The sequence below is a fragment of the Anser cygnoides genome, chromosome 7, assembly GCF_040182565.1.
Source record: "Anser cygnoides isolate HZ-2024a breed goose chromosome 7, Taihu_goose_T2T_genome, whole genome shotgun sequence".
NCBI classification, from domain to species: Eukaryota; Metazoa; Chordata; class Aves; order Anseriformes; family Anatidae; genus Anser; species Anser cygnoides.
The window spans coordinates 3,808,121-3,830,384 of NC_089879.1; the positions used below are offsets into that span (position 1 = coordinate 3,808,121).

General features: G+C 53.1%; 1 protein-coding gene across 6 annotated transcripts in view; it reads left to right on the top strand.

Annotated features, from left to right (window-relative positions):
• Positions 1-21,283, top strand: part of CTBP2 (C-terminal binding protein 2) — a 124,573-nt gene extending 103,290 nt beyond the window's left edge. For 3 of the 6 annotated variants that reach the window (XM_067000347.1, XM_067000348.1, XM_048059688.2), the window contains 8 exons: positions 10,991-11,145; positions 12,037-12,181; positions 14,530-14,736; positions 15,350-15,564; positions 15,954-16,084; positions 16,656-16,783; positions 17,412-17,529; positions 19,745-21,283. In XM_067000347.1, coding sequence (XP_066856448.1) covers positions 10,991-11,145; positions 12,037-12,181; positions 14,530-14,736; positions 15,350-15,564; positions 15,954-16,084; positions 16,656-16,783; positions 17,412-17,529; positions 19,745-19,925 — 1,280 coding nt within the window. In that variant the 3' untranslated portion in view covers positions 19,926-21,283. Of the gene's footprint in view, positions 1-6,752; positions 7,189-10,990; positions 11,146-12,036; positions 12,182-14,529; positions 14,737-15,349; positions 15,565-15,953; positions 16,085-16,655; positions 16,784-17,411; positions 17,530-19,744 lie in introns of those variants that run through there. The other 3 variants (XM_048059684.2, XM_048059696.2, XM_067000349.1) reach the window with 3 other exon arrangements.
• The last annotated feature ends 981 nt before the right edge of the window (positions 21,284-22,264 follow it).

Sequence of the window (22,264 nt, forward strand, 5' to 3'; positions counted from 1 at the left end):
GCGGTGGGTACTGACCCGCGAGAGCACGGGAACAGCTCGTCGCTCTTGGACTCGAAAAATAGGGCTCTGCCAGTGTGTTATCTGGATTAATGAAGATGAAATGTGCTGTATAAATACATCAGGAGCACGATCATGCAGTTATCCCTTGGGCGACTCTGGCTCCCAAGGAGAAAAGGTTGATTTGTATTTGTAGATGGTTTTGCGTGCTCTGCCAGTGTTCATTTCTGTTTTATTATGAAAGCTGGGAAGCGTGCATTTCTTTTGCTCAAAGAGGTAGCAGATTAGCGAAGAATTCTGCCAGATTATCATAGTTTAAATAGCTCTCCTTTCAAATATGCTTTTCATCTATCGTTACTTGTGATACTATTTTAAACACTGTGGATAAATTAGGGTGGCTGCAAGCTCTGTTATTCAAGGAACTGCACAATATTTGGACGTTGAATGCGGTTTCCATAAACCAGAAGGTGTTGGCACGCGCTGACCGGGCTGAGTACGGGCGAGGTGGGAGATGGCACGAGTACAAGGGGGGATTTGCAAAACGCTGCGGGTTTCATCCAGCCTTGTCCGAGCGGCCTCGAGTGCACCCTGCGAGCACTGGAGATGTTTTTCCGTGCTGAAGCCCTCGATGGGGACAGGTGTCACTTGTGAAGCCATCTCAAAGCATCGGGTGTCTCGGGGTGAATAGCTGCTTTTGGTACCAAAGTTAGTGTTTAATAGGCATTTCTCGGTCCATGGCCTTAATTGGAAATGTTAAGTGAACAGCCTTGGATTATCACTGATCAGAGAAGAACTTTTGGGGTGTCAGGGATCAGAAAAAACATCAGGTGACATTTCTCACCCGTTCCTAGTGCGTGTTGCTCGTCCAGGGCCCCAGAACAGCCCTGCTGGAAACCTTCTTCGGCCTGGGAGGCTGCAGCTAGACAAGGTTTGCAGGGAGAGATAATATCTTTTATTAGGCCAACTCAAACAGTTAGAAAAACATACGTGCTTTTGGGACCGCATACTTTCTTCAGATCTCCACGGTTGCACATTACATTACAAATAAAATTTGTTTAAGTTTCAAAAGGTTTAATGGATATTTGAAAGAACCGAGTTCAAAAGCAGCTCACAAGAAATATCTCATTTGGTTTGAATTGATTTGAACATTTTAAGAAAGATGTAATAGCCCTGAATTACAAAACAGTTTTCTGGCTTGAAGCTTCCTAGTAAAATCCTGACATCTGTACACACAAAGTCCAATTTTCTACACGCGGTTGCAAAAGTGTGTTCCTTTGTGCACCTGGGTAGTCTCTATAAATGTATGAACATGTTCTCACTTCTTCCTGCACTACTCACAGTGCCCTTCTGCAAGTTCATGCTCTCAACATCCAGCAATTGTTGGTGAGCAGCAGGCAGCAAGGCTCGGCAAAGGTACAAAGTCGGGAGATTAAAAAAGGATGGCTCCAAAATAAGGAGAGGAGTTCCCTGCCCCAGCCACCGCTTTTTTCCCTCAGTCTAAAAACTATTCATTAACTGAGTTGGGATCCCAATATTCTAAGATTTGGCGGTTTGTTATTAATCAGTGTATTTTTATTAATCAGTGTACTTTCTGTAACGAGAGACAGGATGCTATTATTAGTGGCATTTCCAGTGAGAGTTTTTGTACGTTCACCCAGACCACATGAAATTTTCAGCTCGCAGTCCGTTTCTGTGTGGAGTTTTTCATTTTTTTCTTTTTGGAGTGCTTTCTCTTTTTTTGATAGCCTTCCATGTCAGCCAGTGCCCCGATTTCAAATTCCCTCAATCCAGCTTAGTCTCAGCTGTATTAATGCACAGCTCGAGGGCAGAAACAGCTAAAAAGGGCTGTATTGTGTGGCATCTCTAAAATCTTTTTTTTCAGAGTGGTTGGATAAAGAGATTGAGGTTTCTCAGGGGGAGTTTTATGCTGTTGTTTTTCCCAGCTGGGCGAGCAGCCTCGCAGGTGACTTGGAGATAAGATGTTGGGCCCTGGTAGCCCCAGCCCCACTGGAAGCTCTGGTAGAGGATGCTTTTTGGGGAGTGCAGCTGCGAGCACGGCGTGGGAAGGGAGCAAATCCTCCCTGTGACCCTTCTTTATTTTACTGATGTATCTGGGGAGAGAGCTTTACGACAATATTAAAAATAATCACATACTTTAGCTAAGGAACAAGCAAACGAAACAGAAAACTTTGGAAAGCATGGCCCTGGGGGGAGGCCGGGGCCAGCTGACATCGGTGGTTGGACCGGATGATCCTGGAGGGCTTTTCCAACCCTAATGACTCTGTGATCCTATTCTATGATGCTGTGGTGTCCTCCATCTCTGGGCCGATCGGCATTTCCAGGGGGTGATGCTACGAGGAGCCACTTCTCTCGCCTACCCAGCAGAGCTGGGAAAAGCCACGAGGCAAACACCCTCCCTCTGCAAACTGTCCCTGCGAAGAACAAAATCAATTCACCTGCATCTTCCCTGCTCTGCGTGTGTCATATTTGTCTTTATCTCCCAGGACTGCACCTTCTTGCTTGGCAAGTACTTGACCACAGCCTGATCCCACCCTGCTGTTAAGCTGAAGGGGGATCTTAGGTGCTGTCCTCCACCACGGTGGCTTTCCTCGTGGCCTTGGTGACTGCTTGGCTGAGAGAAGGGCCAGGAGCTTTTTGGGGCAGGGCAGCCTGGCATCCGGGAGCTGAGGTTTCCTGTGCTAAGCCATGGGGAGCAGGTGGGTTTTGGGGCTTGGTGCCATGCCCAAGCTTCTGTTTGCTGTGTTTCTGTGGTTCTAGGCTGTTGAAAATGTCAACAGGAATTCAACACGTGTCTTTTTTTTTTTTTTCAGTGTAACTATGATAAAATCCTAAGATATACTTGTAAAGCATTAGCTGTGAAAGTAAATCAACTTTAATAGCATGTAGGTTGTAGTTAAGTCCTTTTGAATGCTGGTATTTAGGTTTTTTCCTCATTTAGTTACGATCCAGCGTTGCGAGGAAGTGAGTGTGTTTATCTTAGGGAAATTAGTGGGATTTGCAGGCATTCAGCACCTCCCAGGACCTTTCAGAGTTATTCCCTGGTTCATACATTTGCATTTTGCCATCCCTCTTTGCACTGAGCGGAATTGTTCTCGATTTCTTCAAGGAGAGACGGGAGAGCGCCGGGGCTGCAGGGCAGGGAGGGAGCACAAAGCGGGACGGGGAAAGGAACAAAAAAAACAGCAAAGCAAGAAAATAGGAAGACAAAAACCAGGCGTGGAAATGTGCCGCAGAACGGATGGAAGCACGGCGGTGGCTCACATTCGGCTCCACCGCGAGGTTTCGTCCGTTTGATCTTCTCCATGGAGGAGAGGTGGGGATGGGAGAGCGGAGACGTGGCCGGGAGTAGCGGTGGAAGGGGAGAAAGTGGTGGAGCAGGCAGCACGCTCGGCAGAAGCGTTCCTCATGCGTGGGTCACACGGTGACAAGTTTTCGGGCCCCAGAAGGGATGACCTTGTGGCAGGGTCGCCGAACAGACGGTTCGGGCTTGGCTTGCGCGCCTGGCAAAGGCCCAGGAGCTATTTTAATAAGGCCTTGCGGAGGACGAGGCCTTGGCAAGAGCCGTGGGTTTTGAAGTCCCTCCTTCGGGAGCCAGCCAGCCTCACTCGTCGGCAGGAGGGCTCCCAGTGGGGTGCCCGGGGCGTCCTGCACGGCCCAGGGGAGCGCACAGCACCCCGAACGGCATCACTTCACTTCTCCCAGGAGCCATGTGCAGCCCTCTTCGGAAATGAAGACCTCCCGAAGCCGCCTGTGGCCCCAGGGGCAGGGGCAGAGCGGGTGTCGTCAGCAGCCAGCCCTGCAGAAAGCTGTCGGGGTCGGCCGTGAGCAGGTTCAGCCAGGCCCCTGACGAAGGGAAGAACTGGACGAGCCCCTTTCCTCACGGGGACTCCTCCTCCCTCCCTTGGCTGAGACGTCCAGATGGAGTTACGGATTGAAACCAGCCCTCAGCCCCAGGCCAGGGCTCTGGGTGCTCCCCGGGTGGTCCCAGCCCCGCCGCAGACCTCAGCCCATCTGCGGCCTTTGCACGGGGAGCCGAGGCTGCTGCCAGCCCTTTGTGGCACTTGGTGCTTGGCAGAAGGATGCTCTGGGGAGGCTCTCGACAGCAAGCCGGGGCCTCACTGAAGGCCCCCACGTTGCTCTCCTGAAAAAAAAACGTTAGTTAAAGCCTGGGCTAGATCCTAGATGGGTTCTTTTCCTTTTTTTTTTGCTGCAAATGACCTGAGTCAATGCATCAGTTTTTTGTTAATGTTGTTCACATTCGTGTTCAGGCTCCTGGCGCAGGTACATACGGCACATGGACAGCTAGTCAGACTGAGCCCTTCCCTTCCCAAAAGCTGGATCCAAGGGCTTGCTCTGATCGATGGCATTTTTGGCACTGGAGGGAAATTTCCAGCCTAACCCACCCCGCTGTCAGTTTTCCCTCTAGGAGATAACACCGAGCGTGCATCCCGCGGTGCTGGTACACTGTCAGGCGGTGTAAATGAGCACCCCGATTTGGTTCTGTCTCTCTCTCCGTGATGATATAATTTGAACCGCTGCCTCTCCCCAAAACGGACAGGCTGGGCTATTTTCTGTGCTTGCTGAAGGTACGGGCTGTCTTTTAAAATGCAGACACCAAATCGTGCTGCAGACAGGTAGATGGGCTGCCCCAGAGTTTGGGGGGATTGGGTGCGGAGGTGTTTCACGTGCCTCTCTCTCTCTCTGCACACAGAGAAGAAATAAGATCTGGTGTGATTCACCCGACAAGCGGCTTCTCCAGTTTTTGGAGCTTTGCAGTGTCAGGGGCCAACAACACCGTCTGCCCCTGTCCCCGTGCCAGGGCCATTGCCACCCTTTTCCAGGCTGACCTTCACCTCGATTTTCACATCCGCTCTTCCAGAGCATCTCCAAGGCCTCCGAATCCCTCGGGGTGCTCTGAAGTCCAGCAGCCTCCTGTCCTCCCGTGCGCCCTGCGTGGCTGCGCCCTGCATTTCGGGGACAGCAGCGGGGCCCTGCCGTGTGCTGCCTGTTGCGGTGGGGACACCTGCTTGCCAGTCCTGCTTGCATTTGCAAAGAAACCACATTTTATTGGGACAAGTTTGGACCCAGGGAGAAACCTAGTGGAAAGCATCAGCATCATTCTCCTCTATTTTTTTTTTTTTTAAAAAAAAAAAAAAAAAAAGAAGAAGAAGAAAAGAAAGCTGTCCATTTCCTGGAACAGACTGTTTATTTTTTAATGAGGTAGTTTGTTTCCATTTGGATAAAAGGGGAAAGACAAAAGGAGAAAGAGGGTAGGGAGGGACCCAGAGGGGAGCTGGCGCAGGATGTGGTGGGCCTCCTGCGTAAGGCCGTCTGCCTGGGATACACACACGTCCCCGAGGTGAGCGTCACCCTTCCGAAACGTAAAGAACTGAAGAGGTGCAGTGCCTGCAGCAGGCGTACCTACAGGAATCCAGGCTGTGAAAGCAAAGAAATACCACGCAGATGTACTCCCCGTATCTTAACCGAGCGTTTAGTTACGGTTGCGTCTGTGCTTGGGATGTGGCTTGTAGGCACGGTGCTCGTGTCAGCTCCTGAGAGTATCGTTTTATGTGGGAACGTCCTATGAATTTTTAAAAATACATCCTTGAGGGAAGCCCCGAGAGCTGGCTGAAGAAGGGGGCTGGCGAAAAGCCAGCGTGCGGGCGCTGCCTGCAGGAAACGCGTGGTCGGGGCCGAGGGGCTGGCACGGGCCCTGCCCCGAACCAGGGACGAGTTGGTCCCTGCGGGGACCCTGCCCCTCACATCTCTCTGAAACGTGCCTAAACCCCCAGCCCAGCGTTGTTTATAAAAGCTATTTGATGTCACTTTCTGTGACATTTGTGTGGTTCTGCCTGCAGAGCACCAAGTGCCTCCAGAGTACTTGCCCTTGGGAATAGCAGTAAATATCTCTTTTCCCCTGACTGCGAGATAGAGACTGTGTCTTGCTTCATTTTCACACGTGTTTGTGATGGGAAGCATTTATTAACTGAGAAGTTCAGCGAAGGGAAGAGCATCTCTCCTTTGTGAAGCTCTGCTCCTGCTGCCAACCCAGCCTCCCGTTTCAGGACTCGGCTCGCGGAGGCCGACGCGCGGAGCCCGGGCTGCGGGGCGACCAGGGGCGATGCTGGTGGGATCTTCGGGAGGGTTTCTGTGGATTTGGGTGGAAAAAATACACCTGGGCGCAGGTGGATCTCCTTGCTGGTGGATTTCCCTGTGTCCTGCGTGTCCCAGGTGAAATGTGCCAGCCACCAGTGCACCAGCAGTTGCCTGGTTTGGGTTTGGCTCCTGCGCCTGAAAATGGGTTTGCAGGATGCAAGGCAGTTCACACTAGGGCCACCTGGATCCCCCCGTTAATGCCCTTCCGCCCCTCCTTACCCCGTGAATTACACACACCAACCCGTTGACCTACGCAGGACACAAGGATTTGGCCCTCTGCTCGTGGGCGCTGGGCGAGATCCCCACGGGCTCGCCTCCCCCCCTGTGCTTTGTGCTCCTTTTCTTGCTGCTGCTGAAGGCTGTCGGTCTGTTCCCGGAGCCTTGTTCAGTGTACTCAGGGTGGAAAAGCATGTTTCATTTTTAAGTTTAAAAAAAAAAAAAAAAAACCCAAACAAACACAAAACGCAGCATGGCACAGATTAAATCCATTCGAGACAACTAGGAGAAAAAAAAAAAAAAGACGTATGTGCAAGTCAATAGGAGGAGGGGAGTGGAAGGGGGAAAAAGAAACTGTGACATATACAAACCCTTTAGTGTGCATAGCATAAGATTTTTTGGCTGGCACTCACATGATTTTATTCAAGGGCTGGGAAAGAACTATGATTAGTTAAAAGCTTCGGCAAAGTCTGGAGGGAGTGCTCTGAAGAGTTGGGAGCCGCACAGAGGTGACTGTAACTCCGCTAGCAATTTCAGACCATTCTTCTGTGGCTCAGGACAAAAGCCTTTTCTTTTCCCTCCGTGTTCAAAGAGACATTTGTCTTGAGATGTTGCAGCTGTGGGCCGTGGGACCGCCTGTTTGAAGATACCCCCTCGTAGACGAAAGGAGAGTCGACGCACTGAAAAGTGGTAGTATTTTCTCGTGTGTGGGTCCCCCCCCTCCTCCTCCCTCCCTCCTCCTCCACTGCCATGTGTGGTTTTTAATAAGAAGAAGAATGTGGAGGCAACATTTTCCAGGCAAGGGGAAATTTCCTGTTTCTTTTCTGTTTGTTTAATAAAGTGTGTAGCTGACTGTAAAACTGTAGCTACTTGGTTGTGAATGAGCGGTTCAGTCGATTGTCAGGATCGCTTCTCGATGCACTTTTATATACTGCAAGTGAACATGTTTAACGCTTGCTTTTCTTTTTTTTTTTTTTTTCCTTAATGCTGCGTGGCGTAGGCAACTGAGATTAATAAGAATTAGGCAAATGGCTTCTGCTTTTGTTTCTGTGAGATAGTACCAGCCGGCTTGCGGTCACACAAAGGCTGCCATTTAGCAGGGAGCACTCCCTAATTCTGCTGGCAGGGGTGCCATTGGAATCGGATACAAGTGGGTGGCAAAGGGGAGGAGCGGCAGGAGAGGACAAGCAGGCTTTGTGTATTAAAAATGAAACAAAAGCACTTTATACGCCGGGCTGCGTGCAACAAGCGGCGCTGCCTGCGAGCCGGGGTGGAGTTTGAGTTCTCAATGTGACTGCAAAAGCTTTCTGCTTCTTCTCCTTCTTCTTCTCCTTTTTTTTTTTTTTTTGTTTTTTGTTTTTCCATAAACCCTTCCTCCTCTCCCTCTCCCTTAAAAAGCTCTCCGCCGAAACGCTGGCGGGAGTCCACGGGGAGCCGAAAACGCTGGAAAAACGCGCATCGAACAACCCTCGCGGCAACTTCGCGGCAACCTCGGGCTTTACGGGCAACGAGGGGCGGCGGGGAAGCGGCCAAATTTTGGGGACACAGCCAGGGGAGCGTGTCCCAGCCCAGCCGGGGCCAGGAGGGGCTGCGCAGCCCCACGGACGGGCTCCCGAAGGGTTAACGGCCCCGTTGCCTTATCGCGAGGTCGGGTGGGAGCGCCCGGCTGCTTAATTACTTTCTGGTCCAGGCATACCTCGTTGTTAATGAGGCGGGCGCAGGCGGAACGACGACCGGGCCGTGTAAGCGTGAACGGGAGGAGAAGCGGGCAGGTTGCGCCTGGTTTTGTCAGCCTGGCTACGCGGCGCACGCAGGAGGGAGAAGGCTGCGGGTAGGGCTGGGCGCCCCACCTGCGGGGATCCAGGCTGCAAACCTGTCGGCGGTTTTAATTAAAACGTAATTGCCATAGGTGATGCGCTCCTTCTCGTGTCGATTCGCTTCCAAACTTTCCCCGCCGAGCTGGAGCAAGTGGCCCCGGTGAGGAAGAGGAGCCAGGGACCCGCGGCGTGCCCGCCCGCCCTAATCCCCGGCCAAGGCACAGATGCCGCTTCAGAAAAGAAAAGCTGTGTGTGTGTCGTTCGACTTCCGAAGGAGCTTATGCAATGGCAGCAGAACAAACCCGTTATTTGGGGGGCTGACACCACCACAGCACCTCGCCAGAGCATCACGTTGTCCCTTTTTTTTGAATAGTCGCGGCGTGAGGCGGATAGGTGATGCTCCACGTCTTGGAGATCGTTGTACTTCAGCAGGTGTTGAAGTCAGTGTTATAATTCACCTCCTTGTTAAACAGAGAAAATAATCTACCGGGGCACAGTGCTTCGCTGAGGATTGTGTAAGCCCTCTGCGATTCGTGCGTGTTTTTATTCTTGCTTATCTGCTTATGGCAAGCTTCTTGCAGTTATCCAAATCATCTCGGCGCTGCACCCTGCCTACTGACACAGTTGCACTTCCATCTGGCTGAAAGGCGTGCAAACATAATGTATTACTTCCAGTACGTGCTGATGGAGATCTCGCTAGGGAGGGCGGAGAGAAGGACCCGGTCCAAAAACGTTCGTGCGTAACGCTGGAAATCTTCCCCTGGGTCTGCCGGATGGGTTGGCTCTTTATTCTTACACCGGGTTCAGTCCAACAGGAACGCAGGGCCATGAAGCCCACCCCTGTGAACCCCCCTGTTCCCACGGGGTTATTCTCCCCTCGCAGTGAACGTGGCTCCTTCCCACCCCGCCTGGCCCCGGGGCGATGCTCTTGGTGCTGGCACGCTCCGGAGGCTTCGCTTCACCCCTTCGTCTTGCTGACGCTCCGCCCGGCAGCAATCTGGCTTAATTTTCCCTTAAAAAAAAAATAAAAAATACTAATAAAAAGCAGCAGCACCGTGCTGCTCTCCTCATCGGTTCCCTTCCCTCGCTGTCGTGCCCCGGGCACGTGGGGCTGTGCCGGCGCTCGGCAGGAGGCTGCGGTGCTCCGCGGGGAGCTGAGCGCCCCGAGCCCCTGGCAGCATCCCCAGAGGAGCCTCCCGCTCGCGGCCTCGGCCTGTCTCAGTCAAACAGCCCCACGTAGCGCCGCAGACAATAGCATTTGTTCTGCAGTGCTCCCTGTGAGACGTTCGACCCTCCCCAGAAACCCCAGCCCCAGACCAAAATCCCTCTTTAGCTAATCACGGGCCTCCCGTTTCTAAAGGAACAGCGAGGCTGCCTATAGGGAAAACAATCCCATTGGGGTCCCTCGGGAGGGAGAACGGCCCGCTGCTTGTCCCAACAACCATCACAAACAATCGTACTGCAGTAGGGAGCAAATAGTGGCTTCCGTGATGTGGCACGGCACGGAGAGCTACCTCATCCAGATGTTCTCACGTCATTTCTTGCCTCTGTTACGAAGGACAGCACGCCGAGGTACAACACGGGCTTTTTCCTCTTACTCTTACAAGAAGAGAGGTTTTTGCCAGTAGTCTGCGAAGTTTTGGTGTGTTTTGCTAAGGGGGGCGGTGCTGCTTGTGAGGGGTTTTGGAGGTTCGATCTCAAGCCCTTGAGGCCGGGTCTGCTCACGCTGTGGCTGCAGAAATAAAACCCTTTGTGCCCGGAGCAGTTGCTCCCCCAAACTACTGCTTTTCCCCAAAACCGTGGCCATCAGAGCAAGATAGCTGAGCCGTTCCTACAATCCTAATGTAATGACCGGCCTTCCTGAGCGGTAAATGGAGGCCCAAAAACGTCAAAGTGACTTGTCCAAAATTGAACTTGTTAATCCACGGCTGAGCAGTTAATAGGATACAAACATGGGGCTTCCTGCAGCCCTTGCTGATTATCATTTGGTTCCCAGCCTCAACTTGGAGCATGAGCAATTGTAAAATGAGGAAAAAAAGCAGCACGGCCAAACAGACACCTGAATACACATTTGCTCGAGGAAACAGCCCACAGGGAGGCTTGGTACGCGTGGCACAAGTGCGCTTCCCACCGCAGCGGAGCGGGGTCTGCACCGGGTTTGTCCCCGTGTGTTTGTGGCTCCAGCTGCACGTCCCAGAGCATCCCACGGGAGGCAGGGATAGACCCGGCTGGAGTGCACAGAGTCAGCTGGGCTTTGCCGCTCCCGCATTGAAGCCTTTTGGCGTTTGGTAATGTGGCAGAAGAGATGGCTGCACGCTGGTGGGGACGTGGGTGTCCTGCTCTTTCTGTGCGTTTCCAGTAATCCTGCCATTTTGCTTAGTGGGAGCCTGTTCAGGCTTGTCTTTCTGAGCTGGTCAAAATGGTGAAGGCCTTAAAAATAACAGAGCAGGTGCCAGCGTGTCTGTGGAACGAAGTGCTGGTGCTGGAGGGGCAAAACCATTGAAGAAGCCGCCCTGAGGCAGCAGGAAAGGGCTCGTCCCGGTCCCTGTCCTGGGAGCGAACCTCACTGGGCTTTCCCTCTGTCCAGGGCAAAGCCAGAACCGTTCTCCCAGGGAGAAATCTCGTGCTGAACTTTGCTTTGCGTTGCTGTCGTCCCCCAGCATTTGGTGCTGCGATGTGCCACAGCTCTCCAAGTAAAACAGGAGCACCCGGGCAGGGCAGCGGCTGCCCGAGAGCCGCTCCCGTTGCCGTCGGTGTAAAAGCTGCGCTCCTTCTGCTTGCAGGTATCCGCCCTCAGATCATGAACGGCCCCATGCACCCCCGGCCCCTGGTGGCGCTGCTGGACGGCAGGGACTGCACGGTGGAGATGCCCATCCTGAAGGATCTGGCGACCGTGGCATTCTGTGACGCACAATCAACTCAGGAGATCCACGAGAAGGTAACGCGGGGCTGCTGGGGCGGGCGGGGGGCACCGGGCACGCTCCTGGTCCTGCCCCTGCAGGAAAAAGCGTGCAAGGCTGCGCCTTGAGCTGGTCAGCAGACAGCATCAATGCAAGTCGCTGCAGATAAAAATTGAGCCGGGCGTTATTTTAGGAACAAAAAGTCACCCTGTCTCCTAGCATCGGATTTCTGACGTCAGTACCGTTAACGTTTCTCGTGTTGGTGAGGTCTGCTCGCTCGGTGCCGCAGTAGCACACAGCGCCCTGCACCTCCCTGGCGCCGGGGTGATGGGCGCTGCTGCTCGGAAGCGCAGCTCGTTGGAAATACTCGTTTCCAAGTTACTCCTTGTGCACATTTAGGTAACTCCGGTGGGGTCTGAAGGGATCAGAAATCAATTCCAGGAGCTGGGAAAGAAAACCAGAAATAACCTCATTTATTCAGATATTCAGTATGGGGGAAGGAGGACAGATTTTATGAGGCATCCGGTGACTGATGAGCAACTCTTGGAGAATTTGGGTCTTGGGTTTCCAGATGTTTCTGATAGGTAGGAGCCTGGCAAAACGTCTGGGTGAGCAATGTGCTTGTTTTCCTCTGCCTGGCTGTCAGGATGGAACATCGTTATTTCCAGATGCTCATCCAGTTCGTTCCCAAGTCCCAAGGGAATGGCCTCGATGACGGTGGGGCACACAGCTCATGGTTTTGGTGAAACCTGCGTGTGCCCTTCTGGTGAGAAGCTGTCGGCTTGCACCAGACAGACAATAGGTTGGTGGCAAAATGGGACAATTTACTGTCTAGTAGTCCTGATCCCGGAGGTCACTGGCTTCCAGGAGCTGCACGTGTCCCCTCCGAGTGTCCTGGTGGCTCCTGACACCTCTCTGCTTTGTTCCAGGTATTAAACGAAGCCGTTGGGGCCATGATGTACCACACCATCACGCTGACCCGAGAAGATCTAGAGAAGTTCAAGGCCTTGCGGGTCATTGTTCGAATAGGCAGCGGCTACGACAACATTGACATCAAAGCGGCGGGGGAGCTCGGTAGGTCTCGGTTCTGCACCCCAGCTCCCTCCCACGTCCCTCCGAGTATTTAAAAGCAGCACCAGTGACCCCTGGTCCCCCCGGGGGGAGTGTTAGCCAAAGGGAGGTACAGGCGGGGACCTCCCAAACGGGGTGGATTCGGCCCTTAAATGAAAGGTGCAGCCTAAATATTTTGCATGTAGAATACCTTATGACAAGAAAACATGACCATGAAGTACACAAAATCCTGCATTTTTAGAAGGAATCTGTTAGAGTCGTGTTGTACTGAAACTGCCCCACGTGAGGCCTCCATTCCTGCACTGCCTGTAGCTCCACTTGCCCCTCGGACTCACCGGTATCTGTATGGTTGTGATGTTTCTGACACAGGGGAATTGATTTAGCTCTAGAAAAAGTGAAAGAAAAGGTTTTTACTAAATTTTGTCTAGCAAGCTTAGTCTCTTGATCCGATCGGGTTGTCTGAGTCATGCCCCTGCCGCTGGGAAGGCCTCGTGTGGAACAGGGACTGCACGTTGGGTCTTTGCTGTATCCCGTGCCACCTCGTCAAAGATGCCCCAGAAACTGGTAAAATGCGGGCTGCATTGCTGGGGCCACCGAATTACAGACACGGGGTGGGCACAGAGACCTCGGGCAGTCTGCGCACAGCAACCTGGGGGCACCTAGTTATATACATCTGCGATCTTAGCAGCTGTTACAACCATTTTTTGCTCATCCGATCCAGAGCCTCAGTCTATCCAGAAGCCCCACAATAGTGTTTAAGGTATCTTGTATTAAGGGTTATCTCCGGGGAAGTTAAGAATAACAGCCACTGCACGTGAGCCATTTTACAAGGATAATTGCGATAAGAGAGTCTCAAATAGTCACTCCTAAAAAAGCAATTCTCAGCGTAGTGAATTATTTTTCTCCGGCAGGAGAACAGTGTCTTCTCGATGTAATGGTTTCTTCATGTTTTTAACTCTTATTGTTATTATCCATTATAACAATGTTCCGAGGCTTTGAACATCAAGAAACGAAAAATATAACGAATAAAATAATGGGATGCTGCAGTATAGTCCTTCTTTTTATACTTAGCAAATTGGGTGGCCAAATGATGTGGTTTAGAGTAGAAAATGTAATGACTACCCACAAATGTAGCGTAAAGTTGAATTGGTATTGCTTTCCACGAGGTGGTCCTTAAGCTGCGCAGGCAATAAATGACCAGTACCTACGTGCAGCACCTGGCCATGCGCTGGTGGCCGCTGCGGGGGTGACAGACGGGAGAAACACCCCCGGAACAGGCGCTTGGTGCCAGAATTGAACCATTTGCTGTGTTTTTTTAACCCGCGGTGCCGCCGCAGGGTGCTGCTGGGGGCAGCGCAGGCAGTAAGGGGATTTTCTGAATGTGTTCTTCTCTCTTTATCTCCTACTTTTTCATGGTTTCGACTCAAAGGCCCCAGTACAGCGAAGCACTTAAATACACATTCATCTTAAAACGTGTGTTTAAATAGCATTGAAGCCAGTGGGATGCAAGCATGTGCTCAGCTGCTCTGCTGAGCAGACACGAAACGAAGCACGCTCGTACAGGCTTTACGGGATCAGAGCCTGACAGGGGAGCGGTCGGGGAGACATTTCCAGTTAACTTAATACCCGCGACGGCGAGCAGAGAGGCGGAGGCTGAAAATGCCCCTTTTGTGGCGGGGGAACAAAAGCCCCGTTATGGAGCGCGGCGCCTGGGGGTGGCCGTGGTGCTGGGCTGGAAGAGCCGTGCCGGCACGGCCATCCCCCGGGAGGGACCTCCCAAAAGAGCCCCGGCGCCACGAGGAGTGTGTATTCCTTTGCCTCCCGCTGGGAGCCATCGGGTCCTGCCACAGAAGTGTTGGCATGAGGGTCGGGGCCGTGCTGGTGCCGCCGGTGCCGTGGTGGTGATGGTCAACCCAAACCTTACCGCGGCACCTGCGCCTCCAAGGCCACGTTTCACCAATCCATTTATAAACCCTGGGGATGTCAGAGCAGGGTACGGGCTTCGAACAGCCGTGGTTACTCAACTGCTGTGGCTCTTTCTGGTTGAACCAGAAAGCCTTGACATACCCGGAGCTGGCCCTGCTGCGCCAACACAGCGCAGCACCACACCTGAGCGCTCCTCTGCCTCTGCAGGAGTTGGTCCCTAAATAACATGGTGGCTGAACAGCTTTTCGTGGAGCAGGGGTGACTTGGGCCAGCACGATTTAATTCGCTTTGAAGGTGGATTAAACTAAACAAGAATAAGGATTCGGTGGGTTGTTTTTTGTTTAAAATGTGATAACAAAAAAAAAAAAAACAGTCTGGGGCTGCCCCTGAGCCACGGCTGTGCCCCGCGCTGTGTCCCCCTGCAGGCATCGCCGTCTGCAACATCCCCTCGGCCGCCGTGGAGGAGACGGCCGACTCCACCGTGTGCCACGTCCTCAACCTCTACCGGCGCAACACGTGGCTGTACCAGGCGCTGCGGGAGGGCACGCGGGTGCAGAGCGTGGAGCAGATCCGCGAGGTGGCCTCCGGCGCCGCCCGCATCCGGGGGGAGACACTCGGCCTCATCGGCTTCGGTACGTGGGCAGGAGGGAGACTCTGCGGTGATTTTTACGAAGGGCTGAAATGAGCGGTTTTGTGACCAGAAGCACCGGGGCGGGTTTGCTTAACCCCAGCAGGTTGGTGTGACGCAGGGGGGGGACGCTTTCTGGTCGTATTTGGGGAAGGGGCTGTGCCTCGTAAGGCTCGGCTGAGCCCCCGGAGGTGTGCGGGGTGAGGCACCGGTTCAGGCTGGGCTACGGAGTCCCTGTCCCCCAGGAGCTGGAGGGCAGGCACCAGTTCTGCTGACGGTCCCCTTGGACCTCACTTTTGGGATCGGGGGGGGGTCTCCGGCAACACCACGACGTGGTGATGTGTGGGTTGCGTGCCCCAGCGCCGCAGCCGTACTGAACCTGTGCTCCCGCGCCGTGACAGCTGTCTTAGCCACGTCTAAGTCCTTCAGCAAGAGGCTGGGAGATAAACCACCCTCAAACATTGCCTAAAAAACGAAATAAATAAAAAGCCTTCTTTTTTTGGCTTGCTTTGGTGGACAGAGCACCTCAGTGGGTTGCATTTCTTCCTGCGATGCCCAAACCAGGGCAGTGGCAGCTGGGGCTGGCTCAATTAAACCTCTCCTTCCCTCGCACACAGGTCGCACTGCCCAGGCGGTTGCAGTCCGAGCCAAGGCGTTTGGCTTCAACGTGATATTTTATGACCCGTACCTGCAGGATGGCATAGAGAGGTCCCTGGGAGTGCAGCGAGTCTACACGCTCCAGGACCTGCTCTACCAGAGCGACTGTGTCTCGTTGCACTGTAACCTGAACGAACACAACCACCACCTGATCAACGACTTCACGATCAAGCAGGTAACGAAGCAGCAGAGCGCGCTGCCGCTCTGCTGGCACACACCACGCCTCGGCGCCGGGCGTCTGCGGTGCCAGCCTGCGGGCTGCCTACAGAACCGCTGGTCGCCCCGTGCCCCGTGGTGTTTGTGGGGTGCAGCACATTTCCTTGGGGAGCAGCTCTCTGCTCCATGGCGCGGAGGCGGCTGCGGGACCGGGTCGCGTTTGCAGCCACCAGCCCGCGCTGGCCTTGCCACCGAAACCCCTGTGCCCCAGAACGGGGCCCCGCTTGCAGCCGCAGGGGTTTTGCTGAACCAGGGGATGAGGGTACAGCCCCGGGGTGCCTCCCAGGGCAGGACCAAGCGCTGGCCGCGGCACCGAGAGCTCACTCCTCTCTCTCCCGGCGCCGCCAGATGCGGCAGGGCGCGTTCCTGGTGAACACGGCGCGTGGGGGGCTGGTGGACGAGAAGGCCTTAACTCAAGCCCTGAAGGAGGGACGGATACGAGGGGCTGCGCTCGACGTGCACGAGTCAGAACCGTTTAGGTAAGGCCCTCGCGGCGCTCCTGCCTTCCTTCCCTTCCTTCCGTTTTTTCCCTTTTTTCCCTTTTTTCCTTCCTTTCCTTCCACAGCTGCAAGTGTGCGGCCAGGGCAGTGCCCATGCACCAGCAGCAGCTCCTCGCAGCCCCCATGAGCTGTAGGCTGGCACGGGGGGGGAAATATCTGGTGGGTTTCAGGGAGCTTAGAACAAGAAATGAGCTGCTGAGAACAGACTTACTGCTCCTGTGCCCTTGGGCATTTTCACTCGCAGGCTGCAGCTCCCCGGTCAGCAATAGCGAAGAAGGGGTCGGTTATAACGGGGTGCGGCTCCTCGCACAGCACACAGGGGATGGGGCAGTACTGGTGGTGTCCTTGTGTTTCCCGAAACAATTTTTAATAAAAAGTGCTCCCCCAAGGAGATAACCCCACAAAGTCCATCCCCCTCGGGTGGGTTCCCTCCAGCCCAGCAGCCACAGCACACGCAGAGGGCAGGCCACGGGCCTTCTGCCAGTCTTAGCATCTTTTATTCTCGTTTTTAAAGAATGATTAATTTTTTCTTTCCCTCCCCTGCACGCAGTTTTGCTCAAGGCCCATTGAAAGACGCTCCTAACCTAATCTGTACCCCGCACACCGCCTGGTACAGCGAGCAGGCGTCGCTAGAGATGAGGGAAGCTGCTGCCACCGAAATCCGGCGTGCGATCACAGGTACCTGGCCCCGGGAGGAGCCTCGGGGGGGTGCCTGAAGCAGGAGCCCGAGGGGCACAGCTATGGCTTTGCCCTGCCCTCGTCCCAGCTGCAGGTCCTACCCCCGATTTGCTTCCCAGTGGAAGACTGAGAAACCAAACTTTACTTACCTGCCATTTGGGCATGTTTATGTTCCTTTTTGTGTGTGTGTTTTTGGTTTTTGATCAGTGGTGCACGTGCGCGGCATGGCAAAGCCCGCCGCCATGCCTGGGAGGACAAGGACAGCGGTGCAGTAGTTGCTGCCCCTTTCAATGGCACTAGCCCCAAAAGCATTGACAAGCTGCTGTCAAAAGACGTGCAGGCCCTATAGGGCTACATGCCAGCCATAAACCCCAAGGCAGTGAAACCATCTGTGTCCAAATTTTGCCGTAACAGAGCTTGCCCCAAGATGACGCTCACAACACTCCAGCATTTCTCTTGTCCTAAAAATCGTCCCCATCGTTAGTCTGGATGGCGTAGCTCCACGCCTGGCGTTCTTTTCTCCTCCTTTGCACCAACAAATACAATGAAATGAAAGAATCGTAGCTTATTGTAGGGCGATAAAACCAGGACGTTCCTGACACGTGCTTACCTTTCGTCCCAACTGCAGGGCGCATCCCAGAAAGCCTACGGAACTGCGTGAACAAGGAATTCTTTGTCACGACGGCCCCGTGGTCAGTAATAGATCAGCAAGCAATCCATCCAGAGCTCAATGGTGCCACATACAGGTAAGATGGAGAAAGGGACGGCCCCAGCCAGCCTAGCACAGGGGTTCCCAGCCACGTTTGGGGGGGTCCCAGCCACAAAGGGAGTGTGAAAGCCCGAGCACCAAGTCTGCCTGTGCTGGGCTGGTGACTGCGAAGCCCCTCGCGGTGGGGAGCTGCAGTCGTGCCCCGCTGGGATTACCAGCGCTGTGTCACTCAACCACAGTTTTATAAAACCTTGCACGTTTCCTGATGCTGCTGGTGGTGGGACAGCAGCCGCGTGCATGGCACCTGCAGAAGCGCCAGGACCCCCAGACCCAAGCAAGACATAACTGACACACCGAAAAAGCAACCGCAGCTTTGTTCAGCTCTTCTGCCCGGGTTTGATTGCTTGGGCCAAGAGCCTGGTCCAGCTCGTGAGTGAAATAGCCAGAGTAAAAACTCCAGATATAGGCCCGTGTTCAGGTGGCCTGATTCGTACCTAAATGCCCAAGATTCGGGTCAGTGACCGCTCCGTTTCGGGAGGCTCAGCGTGCATTGCTCGCTGCTCCGTCTGGGAGGCGTGTGGCGCACGGCTCAGCGTGCCTGGGCAGAAATGTTCCCAACTGATGGAGAACTGCCCGGCAAAGGTCAGTCCAGAGCTTTGTGGGAAGAGCTGGAGAAAAAGGCCTGATGATTAAAAAAAAAAGGAACAGGGAAACGGTGACAGATGTCAGTGACAGGAAGGCGCAGCAGCGTCACGGGTACAGGGAGCCGGCCACCACCCCGTGCACATTGAGCACTGCACAAAGGTTTACAGAAGGCAAAACAAATAAATGGGTGCCGAAGGAGATGGGCTGGGTTCCTGGCAGCCCTGGTCACTACTGACGGTTCAGCACAGCTCAGGTGCTGCCTGGGGTGTCCTGCACCACCCTGCCCTCCACTGAATCGGCTTAAAAAGAACCCGAAACCTCCATCACTCAGCTTGTGTGCTTCACCTTCCTCTGGCACTAGCTTCTAGGCCGATCCTGGCTCCTTCCGTCAAGGACATTTGGATAAGTTTAAGAAATTTGTGCCCAGCTACTACCAGGATACCAGAGGTTGCCCCACCTCAGAGGCAGCAAGCACAGCTTTTCTGGAAAAGCTCTCACAGATCCGTGTGCTCCCAAAGCGCACGATTTGTGTTCAAACAGCCTTTAAATAACACTGGGACAAGAAAGTTCACTTTAGGGATTAAGATTTCGGTTCATTCAGCTCTTCTAGGAAGTGCTGGCTCTGGCCCAGGGGACGTGGGCTCAGCCACACTCGCTGCAGGATCAGGGCTGCGTCCTTTAGGGCCCGTGAGCAGCTCGCAGAACAGAAGAGCAGCATCGCCGTGCAAAAGGATGCATGGCTGGCCACTACAAGTGTTTGTTACACCTGTTGGTTCCTTTTCCGTCAGCTGACTGGCAGAAGTATTTGTCTCCTCGTGCAGTTAAGCCACCCCAAGCTATTGCTGTAGTCCACGAGCTCACAGCTCGGGTGTATAATTTTAGTATTAAGCGTGTCAGGTTCAGGGAAACAATGCCGTACGGGTTTGGGACAATCTGACTTCATCGAAATACCGCGGTAATTAGTGGCAATAGCGACTGTGCTGTCATCGTCCTCGTCTCCCCTCTATCACTGGGGTGTTCGGGGATTGCTGCACGTATGGGACAGTGATCTATATAAACAAAACCTGTTCCCTCCCCTTTAAAGCATAAAGAGCATTGGCTCATCGAGTGATGCACTCAGACACGCAAGGGATTTGTTACTTGCAGCTCGCTCAGGGGTTAAAACCAAACAAAAGCAAACACAACCGGCGTTTGGTTGCAGCCTGTGCGATGCCTTTGCTTGCAAATCCCTACTTCGGGCTTCGGCACCACGCCTCCAGCAGTGCTACTCGCAGGTAATGCCGTGTAGGTGACGGCGTCAGCGTTTACTGCCACGGTCGGTAATATTTTTGCACAAAGGGAAGGATCAAGAAGCTGCCAGCAGGGCGGAGGGGATGGGTCATGCACATGAAATGAGAAACGGCAACGCTGACCCACAGCAGCGTTCATTTAACTTCGAGCTCTCCCTTCTAATTTAACAAACCAACAGACAAAAAGCTGTAGCAGAAAGGTGGGAGCTCCCCGCTCCCGTTTCCTCCGCGGCCTCTGCCGTGCTCGCCGGGCCATCGGCTCTGCCCGCAGCACGCGGGGCCGCGACAAACCCAGGCTCTCTGTGTCCCTCCCGCCAGGTATCCCCCCGGGATGGTGAGCGTCGCGCCGGGAGGCATACCAGCGGCCATGGAGGGCATCATTCCCGGCGGCATCCCCGTGACCCACAACCTGCCCACCGTGGCGCACCCCTCCCAAGCCCCGTCGCCGAACCAGCCCACGAAACACGGGGACAACAGGGAACATCCCAACGAGCAATAGCAGCTAATTTAAAAAAAAAAACCACTCAATAAACTTGGGACCAAGAGACATTGGAAAAGAAGTTATACACGAACTGAAAAAAAAAAATAAAAAGAATTTGATACGGAATTTGTAATATTGATTTTGGACAGATGCATCATTGATGTTCCAGTGTTAACGACCAAGTGATAGCAGTCAAGACTGGGGAGAAGCCCTGAAGAAGTCACCTGCTTACCGAAGCGCTGAAAACTAGGATGTGAGACATTAATGATCGACTTCTGTTATTGTGTGTTAAGTTTCCTTCATCTGTGCATCAATCACATGAATAAAAATAGATTTTTTTCCCCTCGATTCCTTGGGAAGAACAGGGCTTCTGCACCTGTTTGCAAACAATTGCAGCGAGCAATCCTTACCGAGTTAACATAGAAATTTAAGAGGAAACCATTATGTGGCTTCAGCCCTTTCCTTACTCTCGTACCCGGTCACCTCTCCTAACGGGAGGCAGCGATACTGGCTCAGGAGCAGAAGAAAAAAAAAAAGCTCAGATCCGTTTCGGGGTCCCCCGGGGCCGGTGACGCGTGCCCGAAGTTCTCCCGAGAGGCGTGAGCCGAGCTGCAGCCACCCCGGCCGGGAGCTGCGGGCTGGGAGGGCACCGAGGGCTCCCAGCCCCGGCCGCTGCCCTCCCAAAGTCCCGAAAAAACCCAACGGCCAGGCTCTTCTCTGCCCCTACACTGAATAAAGTAGCTGTGCATCCGCCTACGCCCTGCAATGATGCAAGAAAAAAAAAAAATTAAAAAAAAAAAAAAAGAAGAAAGTATTATTACGTTTCACACACTATTTGTACTCAAATATATTTTCTCAGTTTTAAATCTGCAGCTATTTTATCAAGTGGAAAAGTCTTGAGCTGGAAAGGGTTCAAGAATAATGTTGCATTTCCTTATGTCTCAGGAAACACTTTTTATGGTAACTTGTCAGACTGTCTATGAACAAAACCCACTTTTTTAGACATTGATAAAAGTCTTCTTTTCTTCACGTGCTATTTTATACAAGAACACTTCAAAACGTGTTATTAGATGTGACTGATTTTAACAAATCCTATTAGATTTGTATCAACTAGTTACATGTTATATTCATAGTCTTTTGTGAACCATCGCCTTTTTGTTTTTGAGATGGCCTATTTTGAGCCTTTGTATGGGTACATTCCTGTTTCTGTGACAAAAAAATCTTAAGCTGTCCCAAACAGAAAAGAAAAAAAAAAAAAAGCAATGGCTATCAGCTGTTTTGTTTTAGTGTGTTACCGTTCTTGTATTTGTTTATTGTAAAGGTGGACATTTAGCGTTCAGTGCAGTTTTCAATAAAAAGTGATAAAATTTCTATAATTTCTGAAAGGCAAGAGCTCTCGCTGCCACTTCACCGGTACAGGACGTGTCTGGTGAGCTCCCGAAGCGCTGCCCTGGCCCTGAAGTTGTGCTCACAGCGGGCAGGGCGCAGCCTTGTCCTCGGGTCCGACCTCGGCCCCGCTCCAGCACCGCCGTGCCCAAGGCTCCCCGCCGCGGGCTCCGAGACGTGCCGCAATCACACAGCTCACGGCCAGCTCAGTTTTAAAACGGCTCTGCTGGGGAAACACTCGCTGAATTTAGCTTCCTGTCCCGACTTTCAGGTGGTGCTACCCGTAAGCCGGAGTAACGCCGTGTTCGCAGGTTATACTTAAAGGCGTGTGGGGCGGTACTTGCAGGCTAAGCGGAAAAAGACGCAGAGGGTTTCCGTCGTGCTACAAAGGCAGCTACACCTCGCGCTCCTTTTTGTACATAATCGAGATTTGAGGTGTTAATGAACGGCTAAAGAAAAAATCTGAAACGTGCCGAGGTGCCAGCAGCTCCAGGCAGGCAGAGGAGAGGTCAGGTCCTCCATCTCCACCCCGTCTTTCACAGACTGCCTGCAGGTGGGCAAAGAGCCTGGTCTGGAAAGGGACTGCAAAAAAAGCTGAAACCAAAAAGGGTCCTGGTTACAAAACTCTGTATTTTGTTTTAAATTAAACTGAAAACTAGTTACCAGCTTCACGCATTAAAAAAGAGGGCACCCCTCATAGATATGTGACTGCTCGCGGAGCACACCGGTGATTATCCGTGAACACCAAGGAACCGGGAGGGTGACACAGGGTAGGTGCAGAGGTCATATCTGGGAAACACTGCATGAAGTGTTTGTGTTAAGGTTTAGAATTGATTTAAAATAACGTAGCTCTGGTGCTTCCATTTGCTTGTGAACAGCCAGTTTACAGGGGCAAGGACGTTCCTGGGGGGGCCAGGTCTCAGACTTGCGGCTCTGTGTGCAGCCGCTGCCAGGGGTGGGCTCAGCCCTGT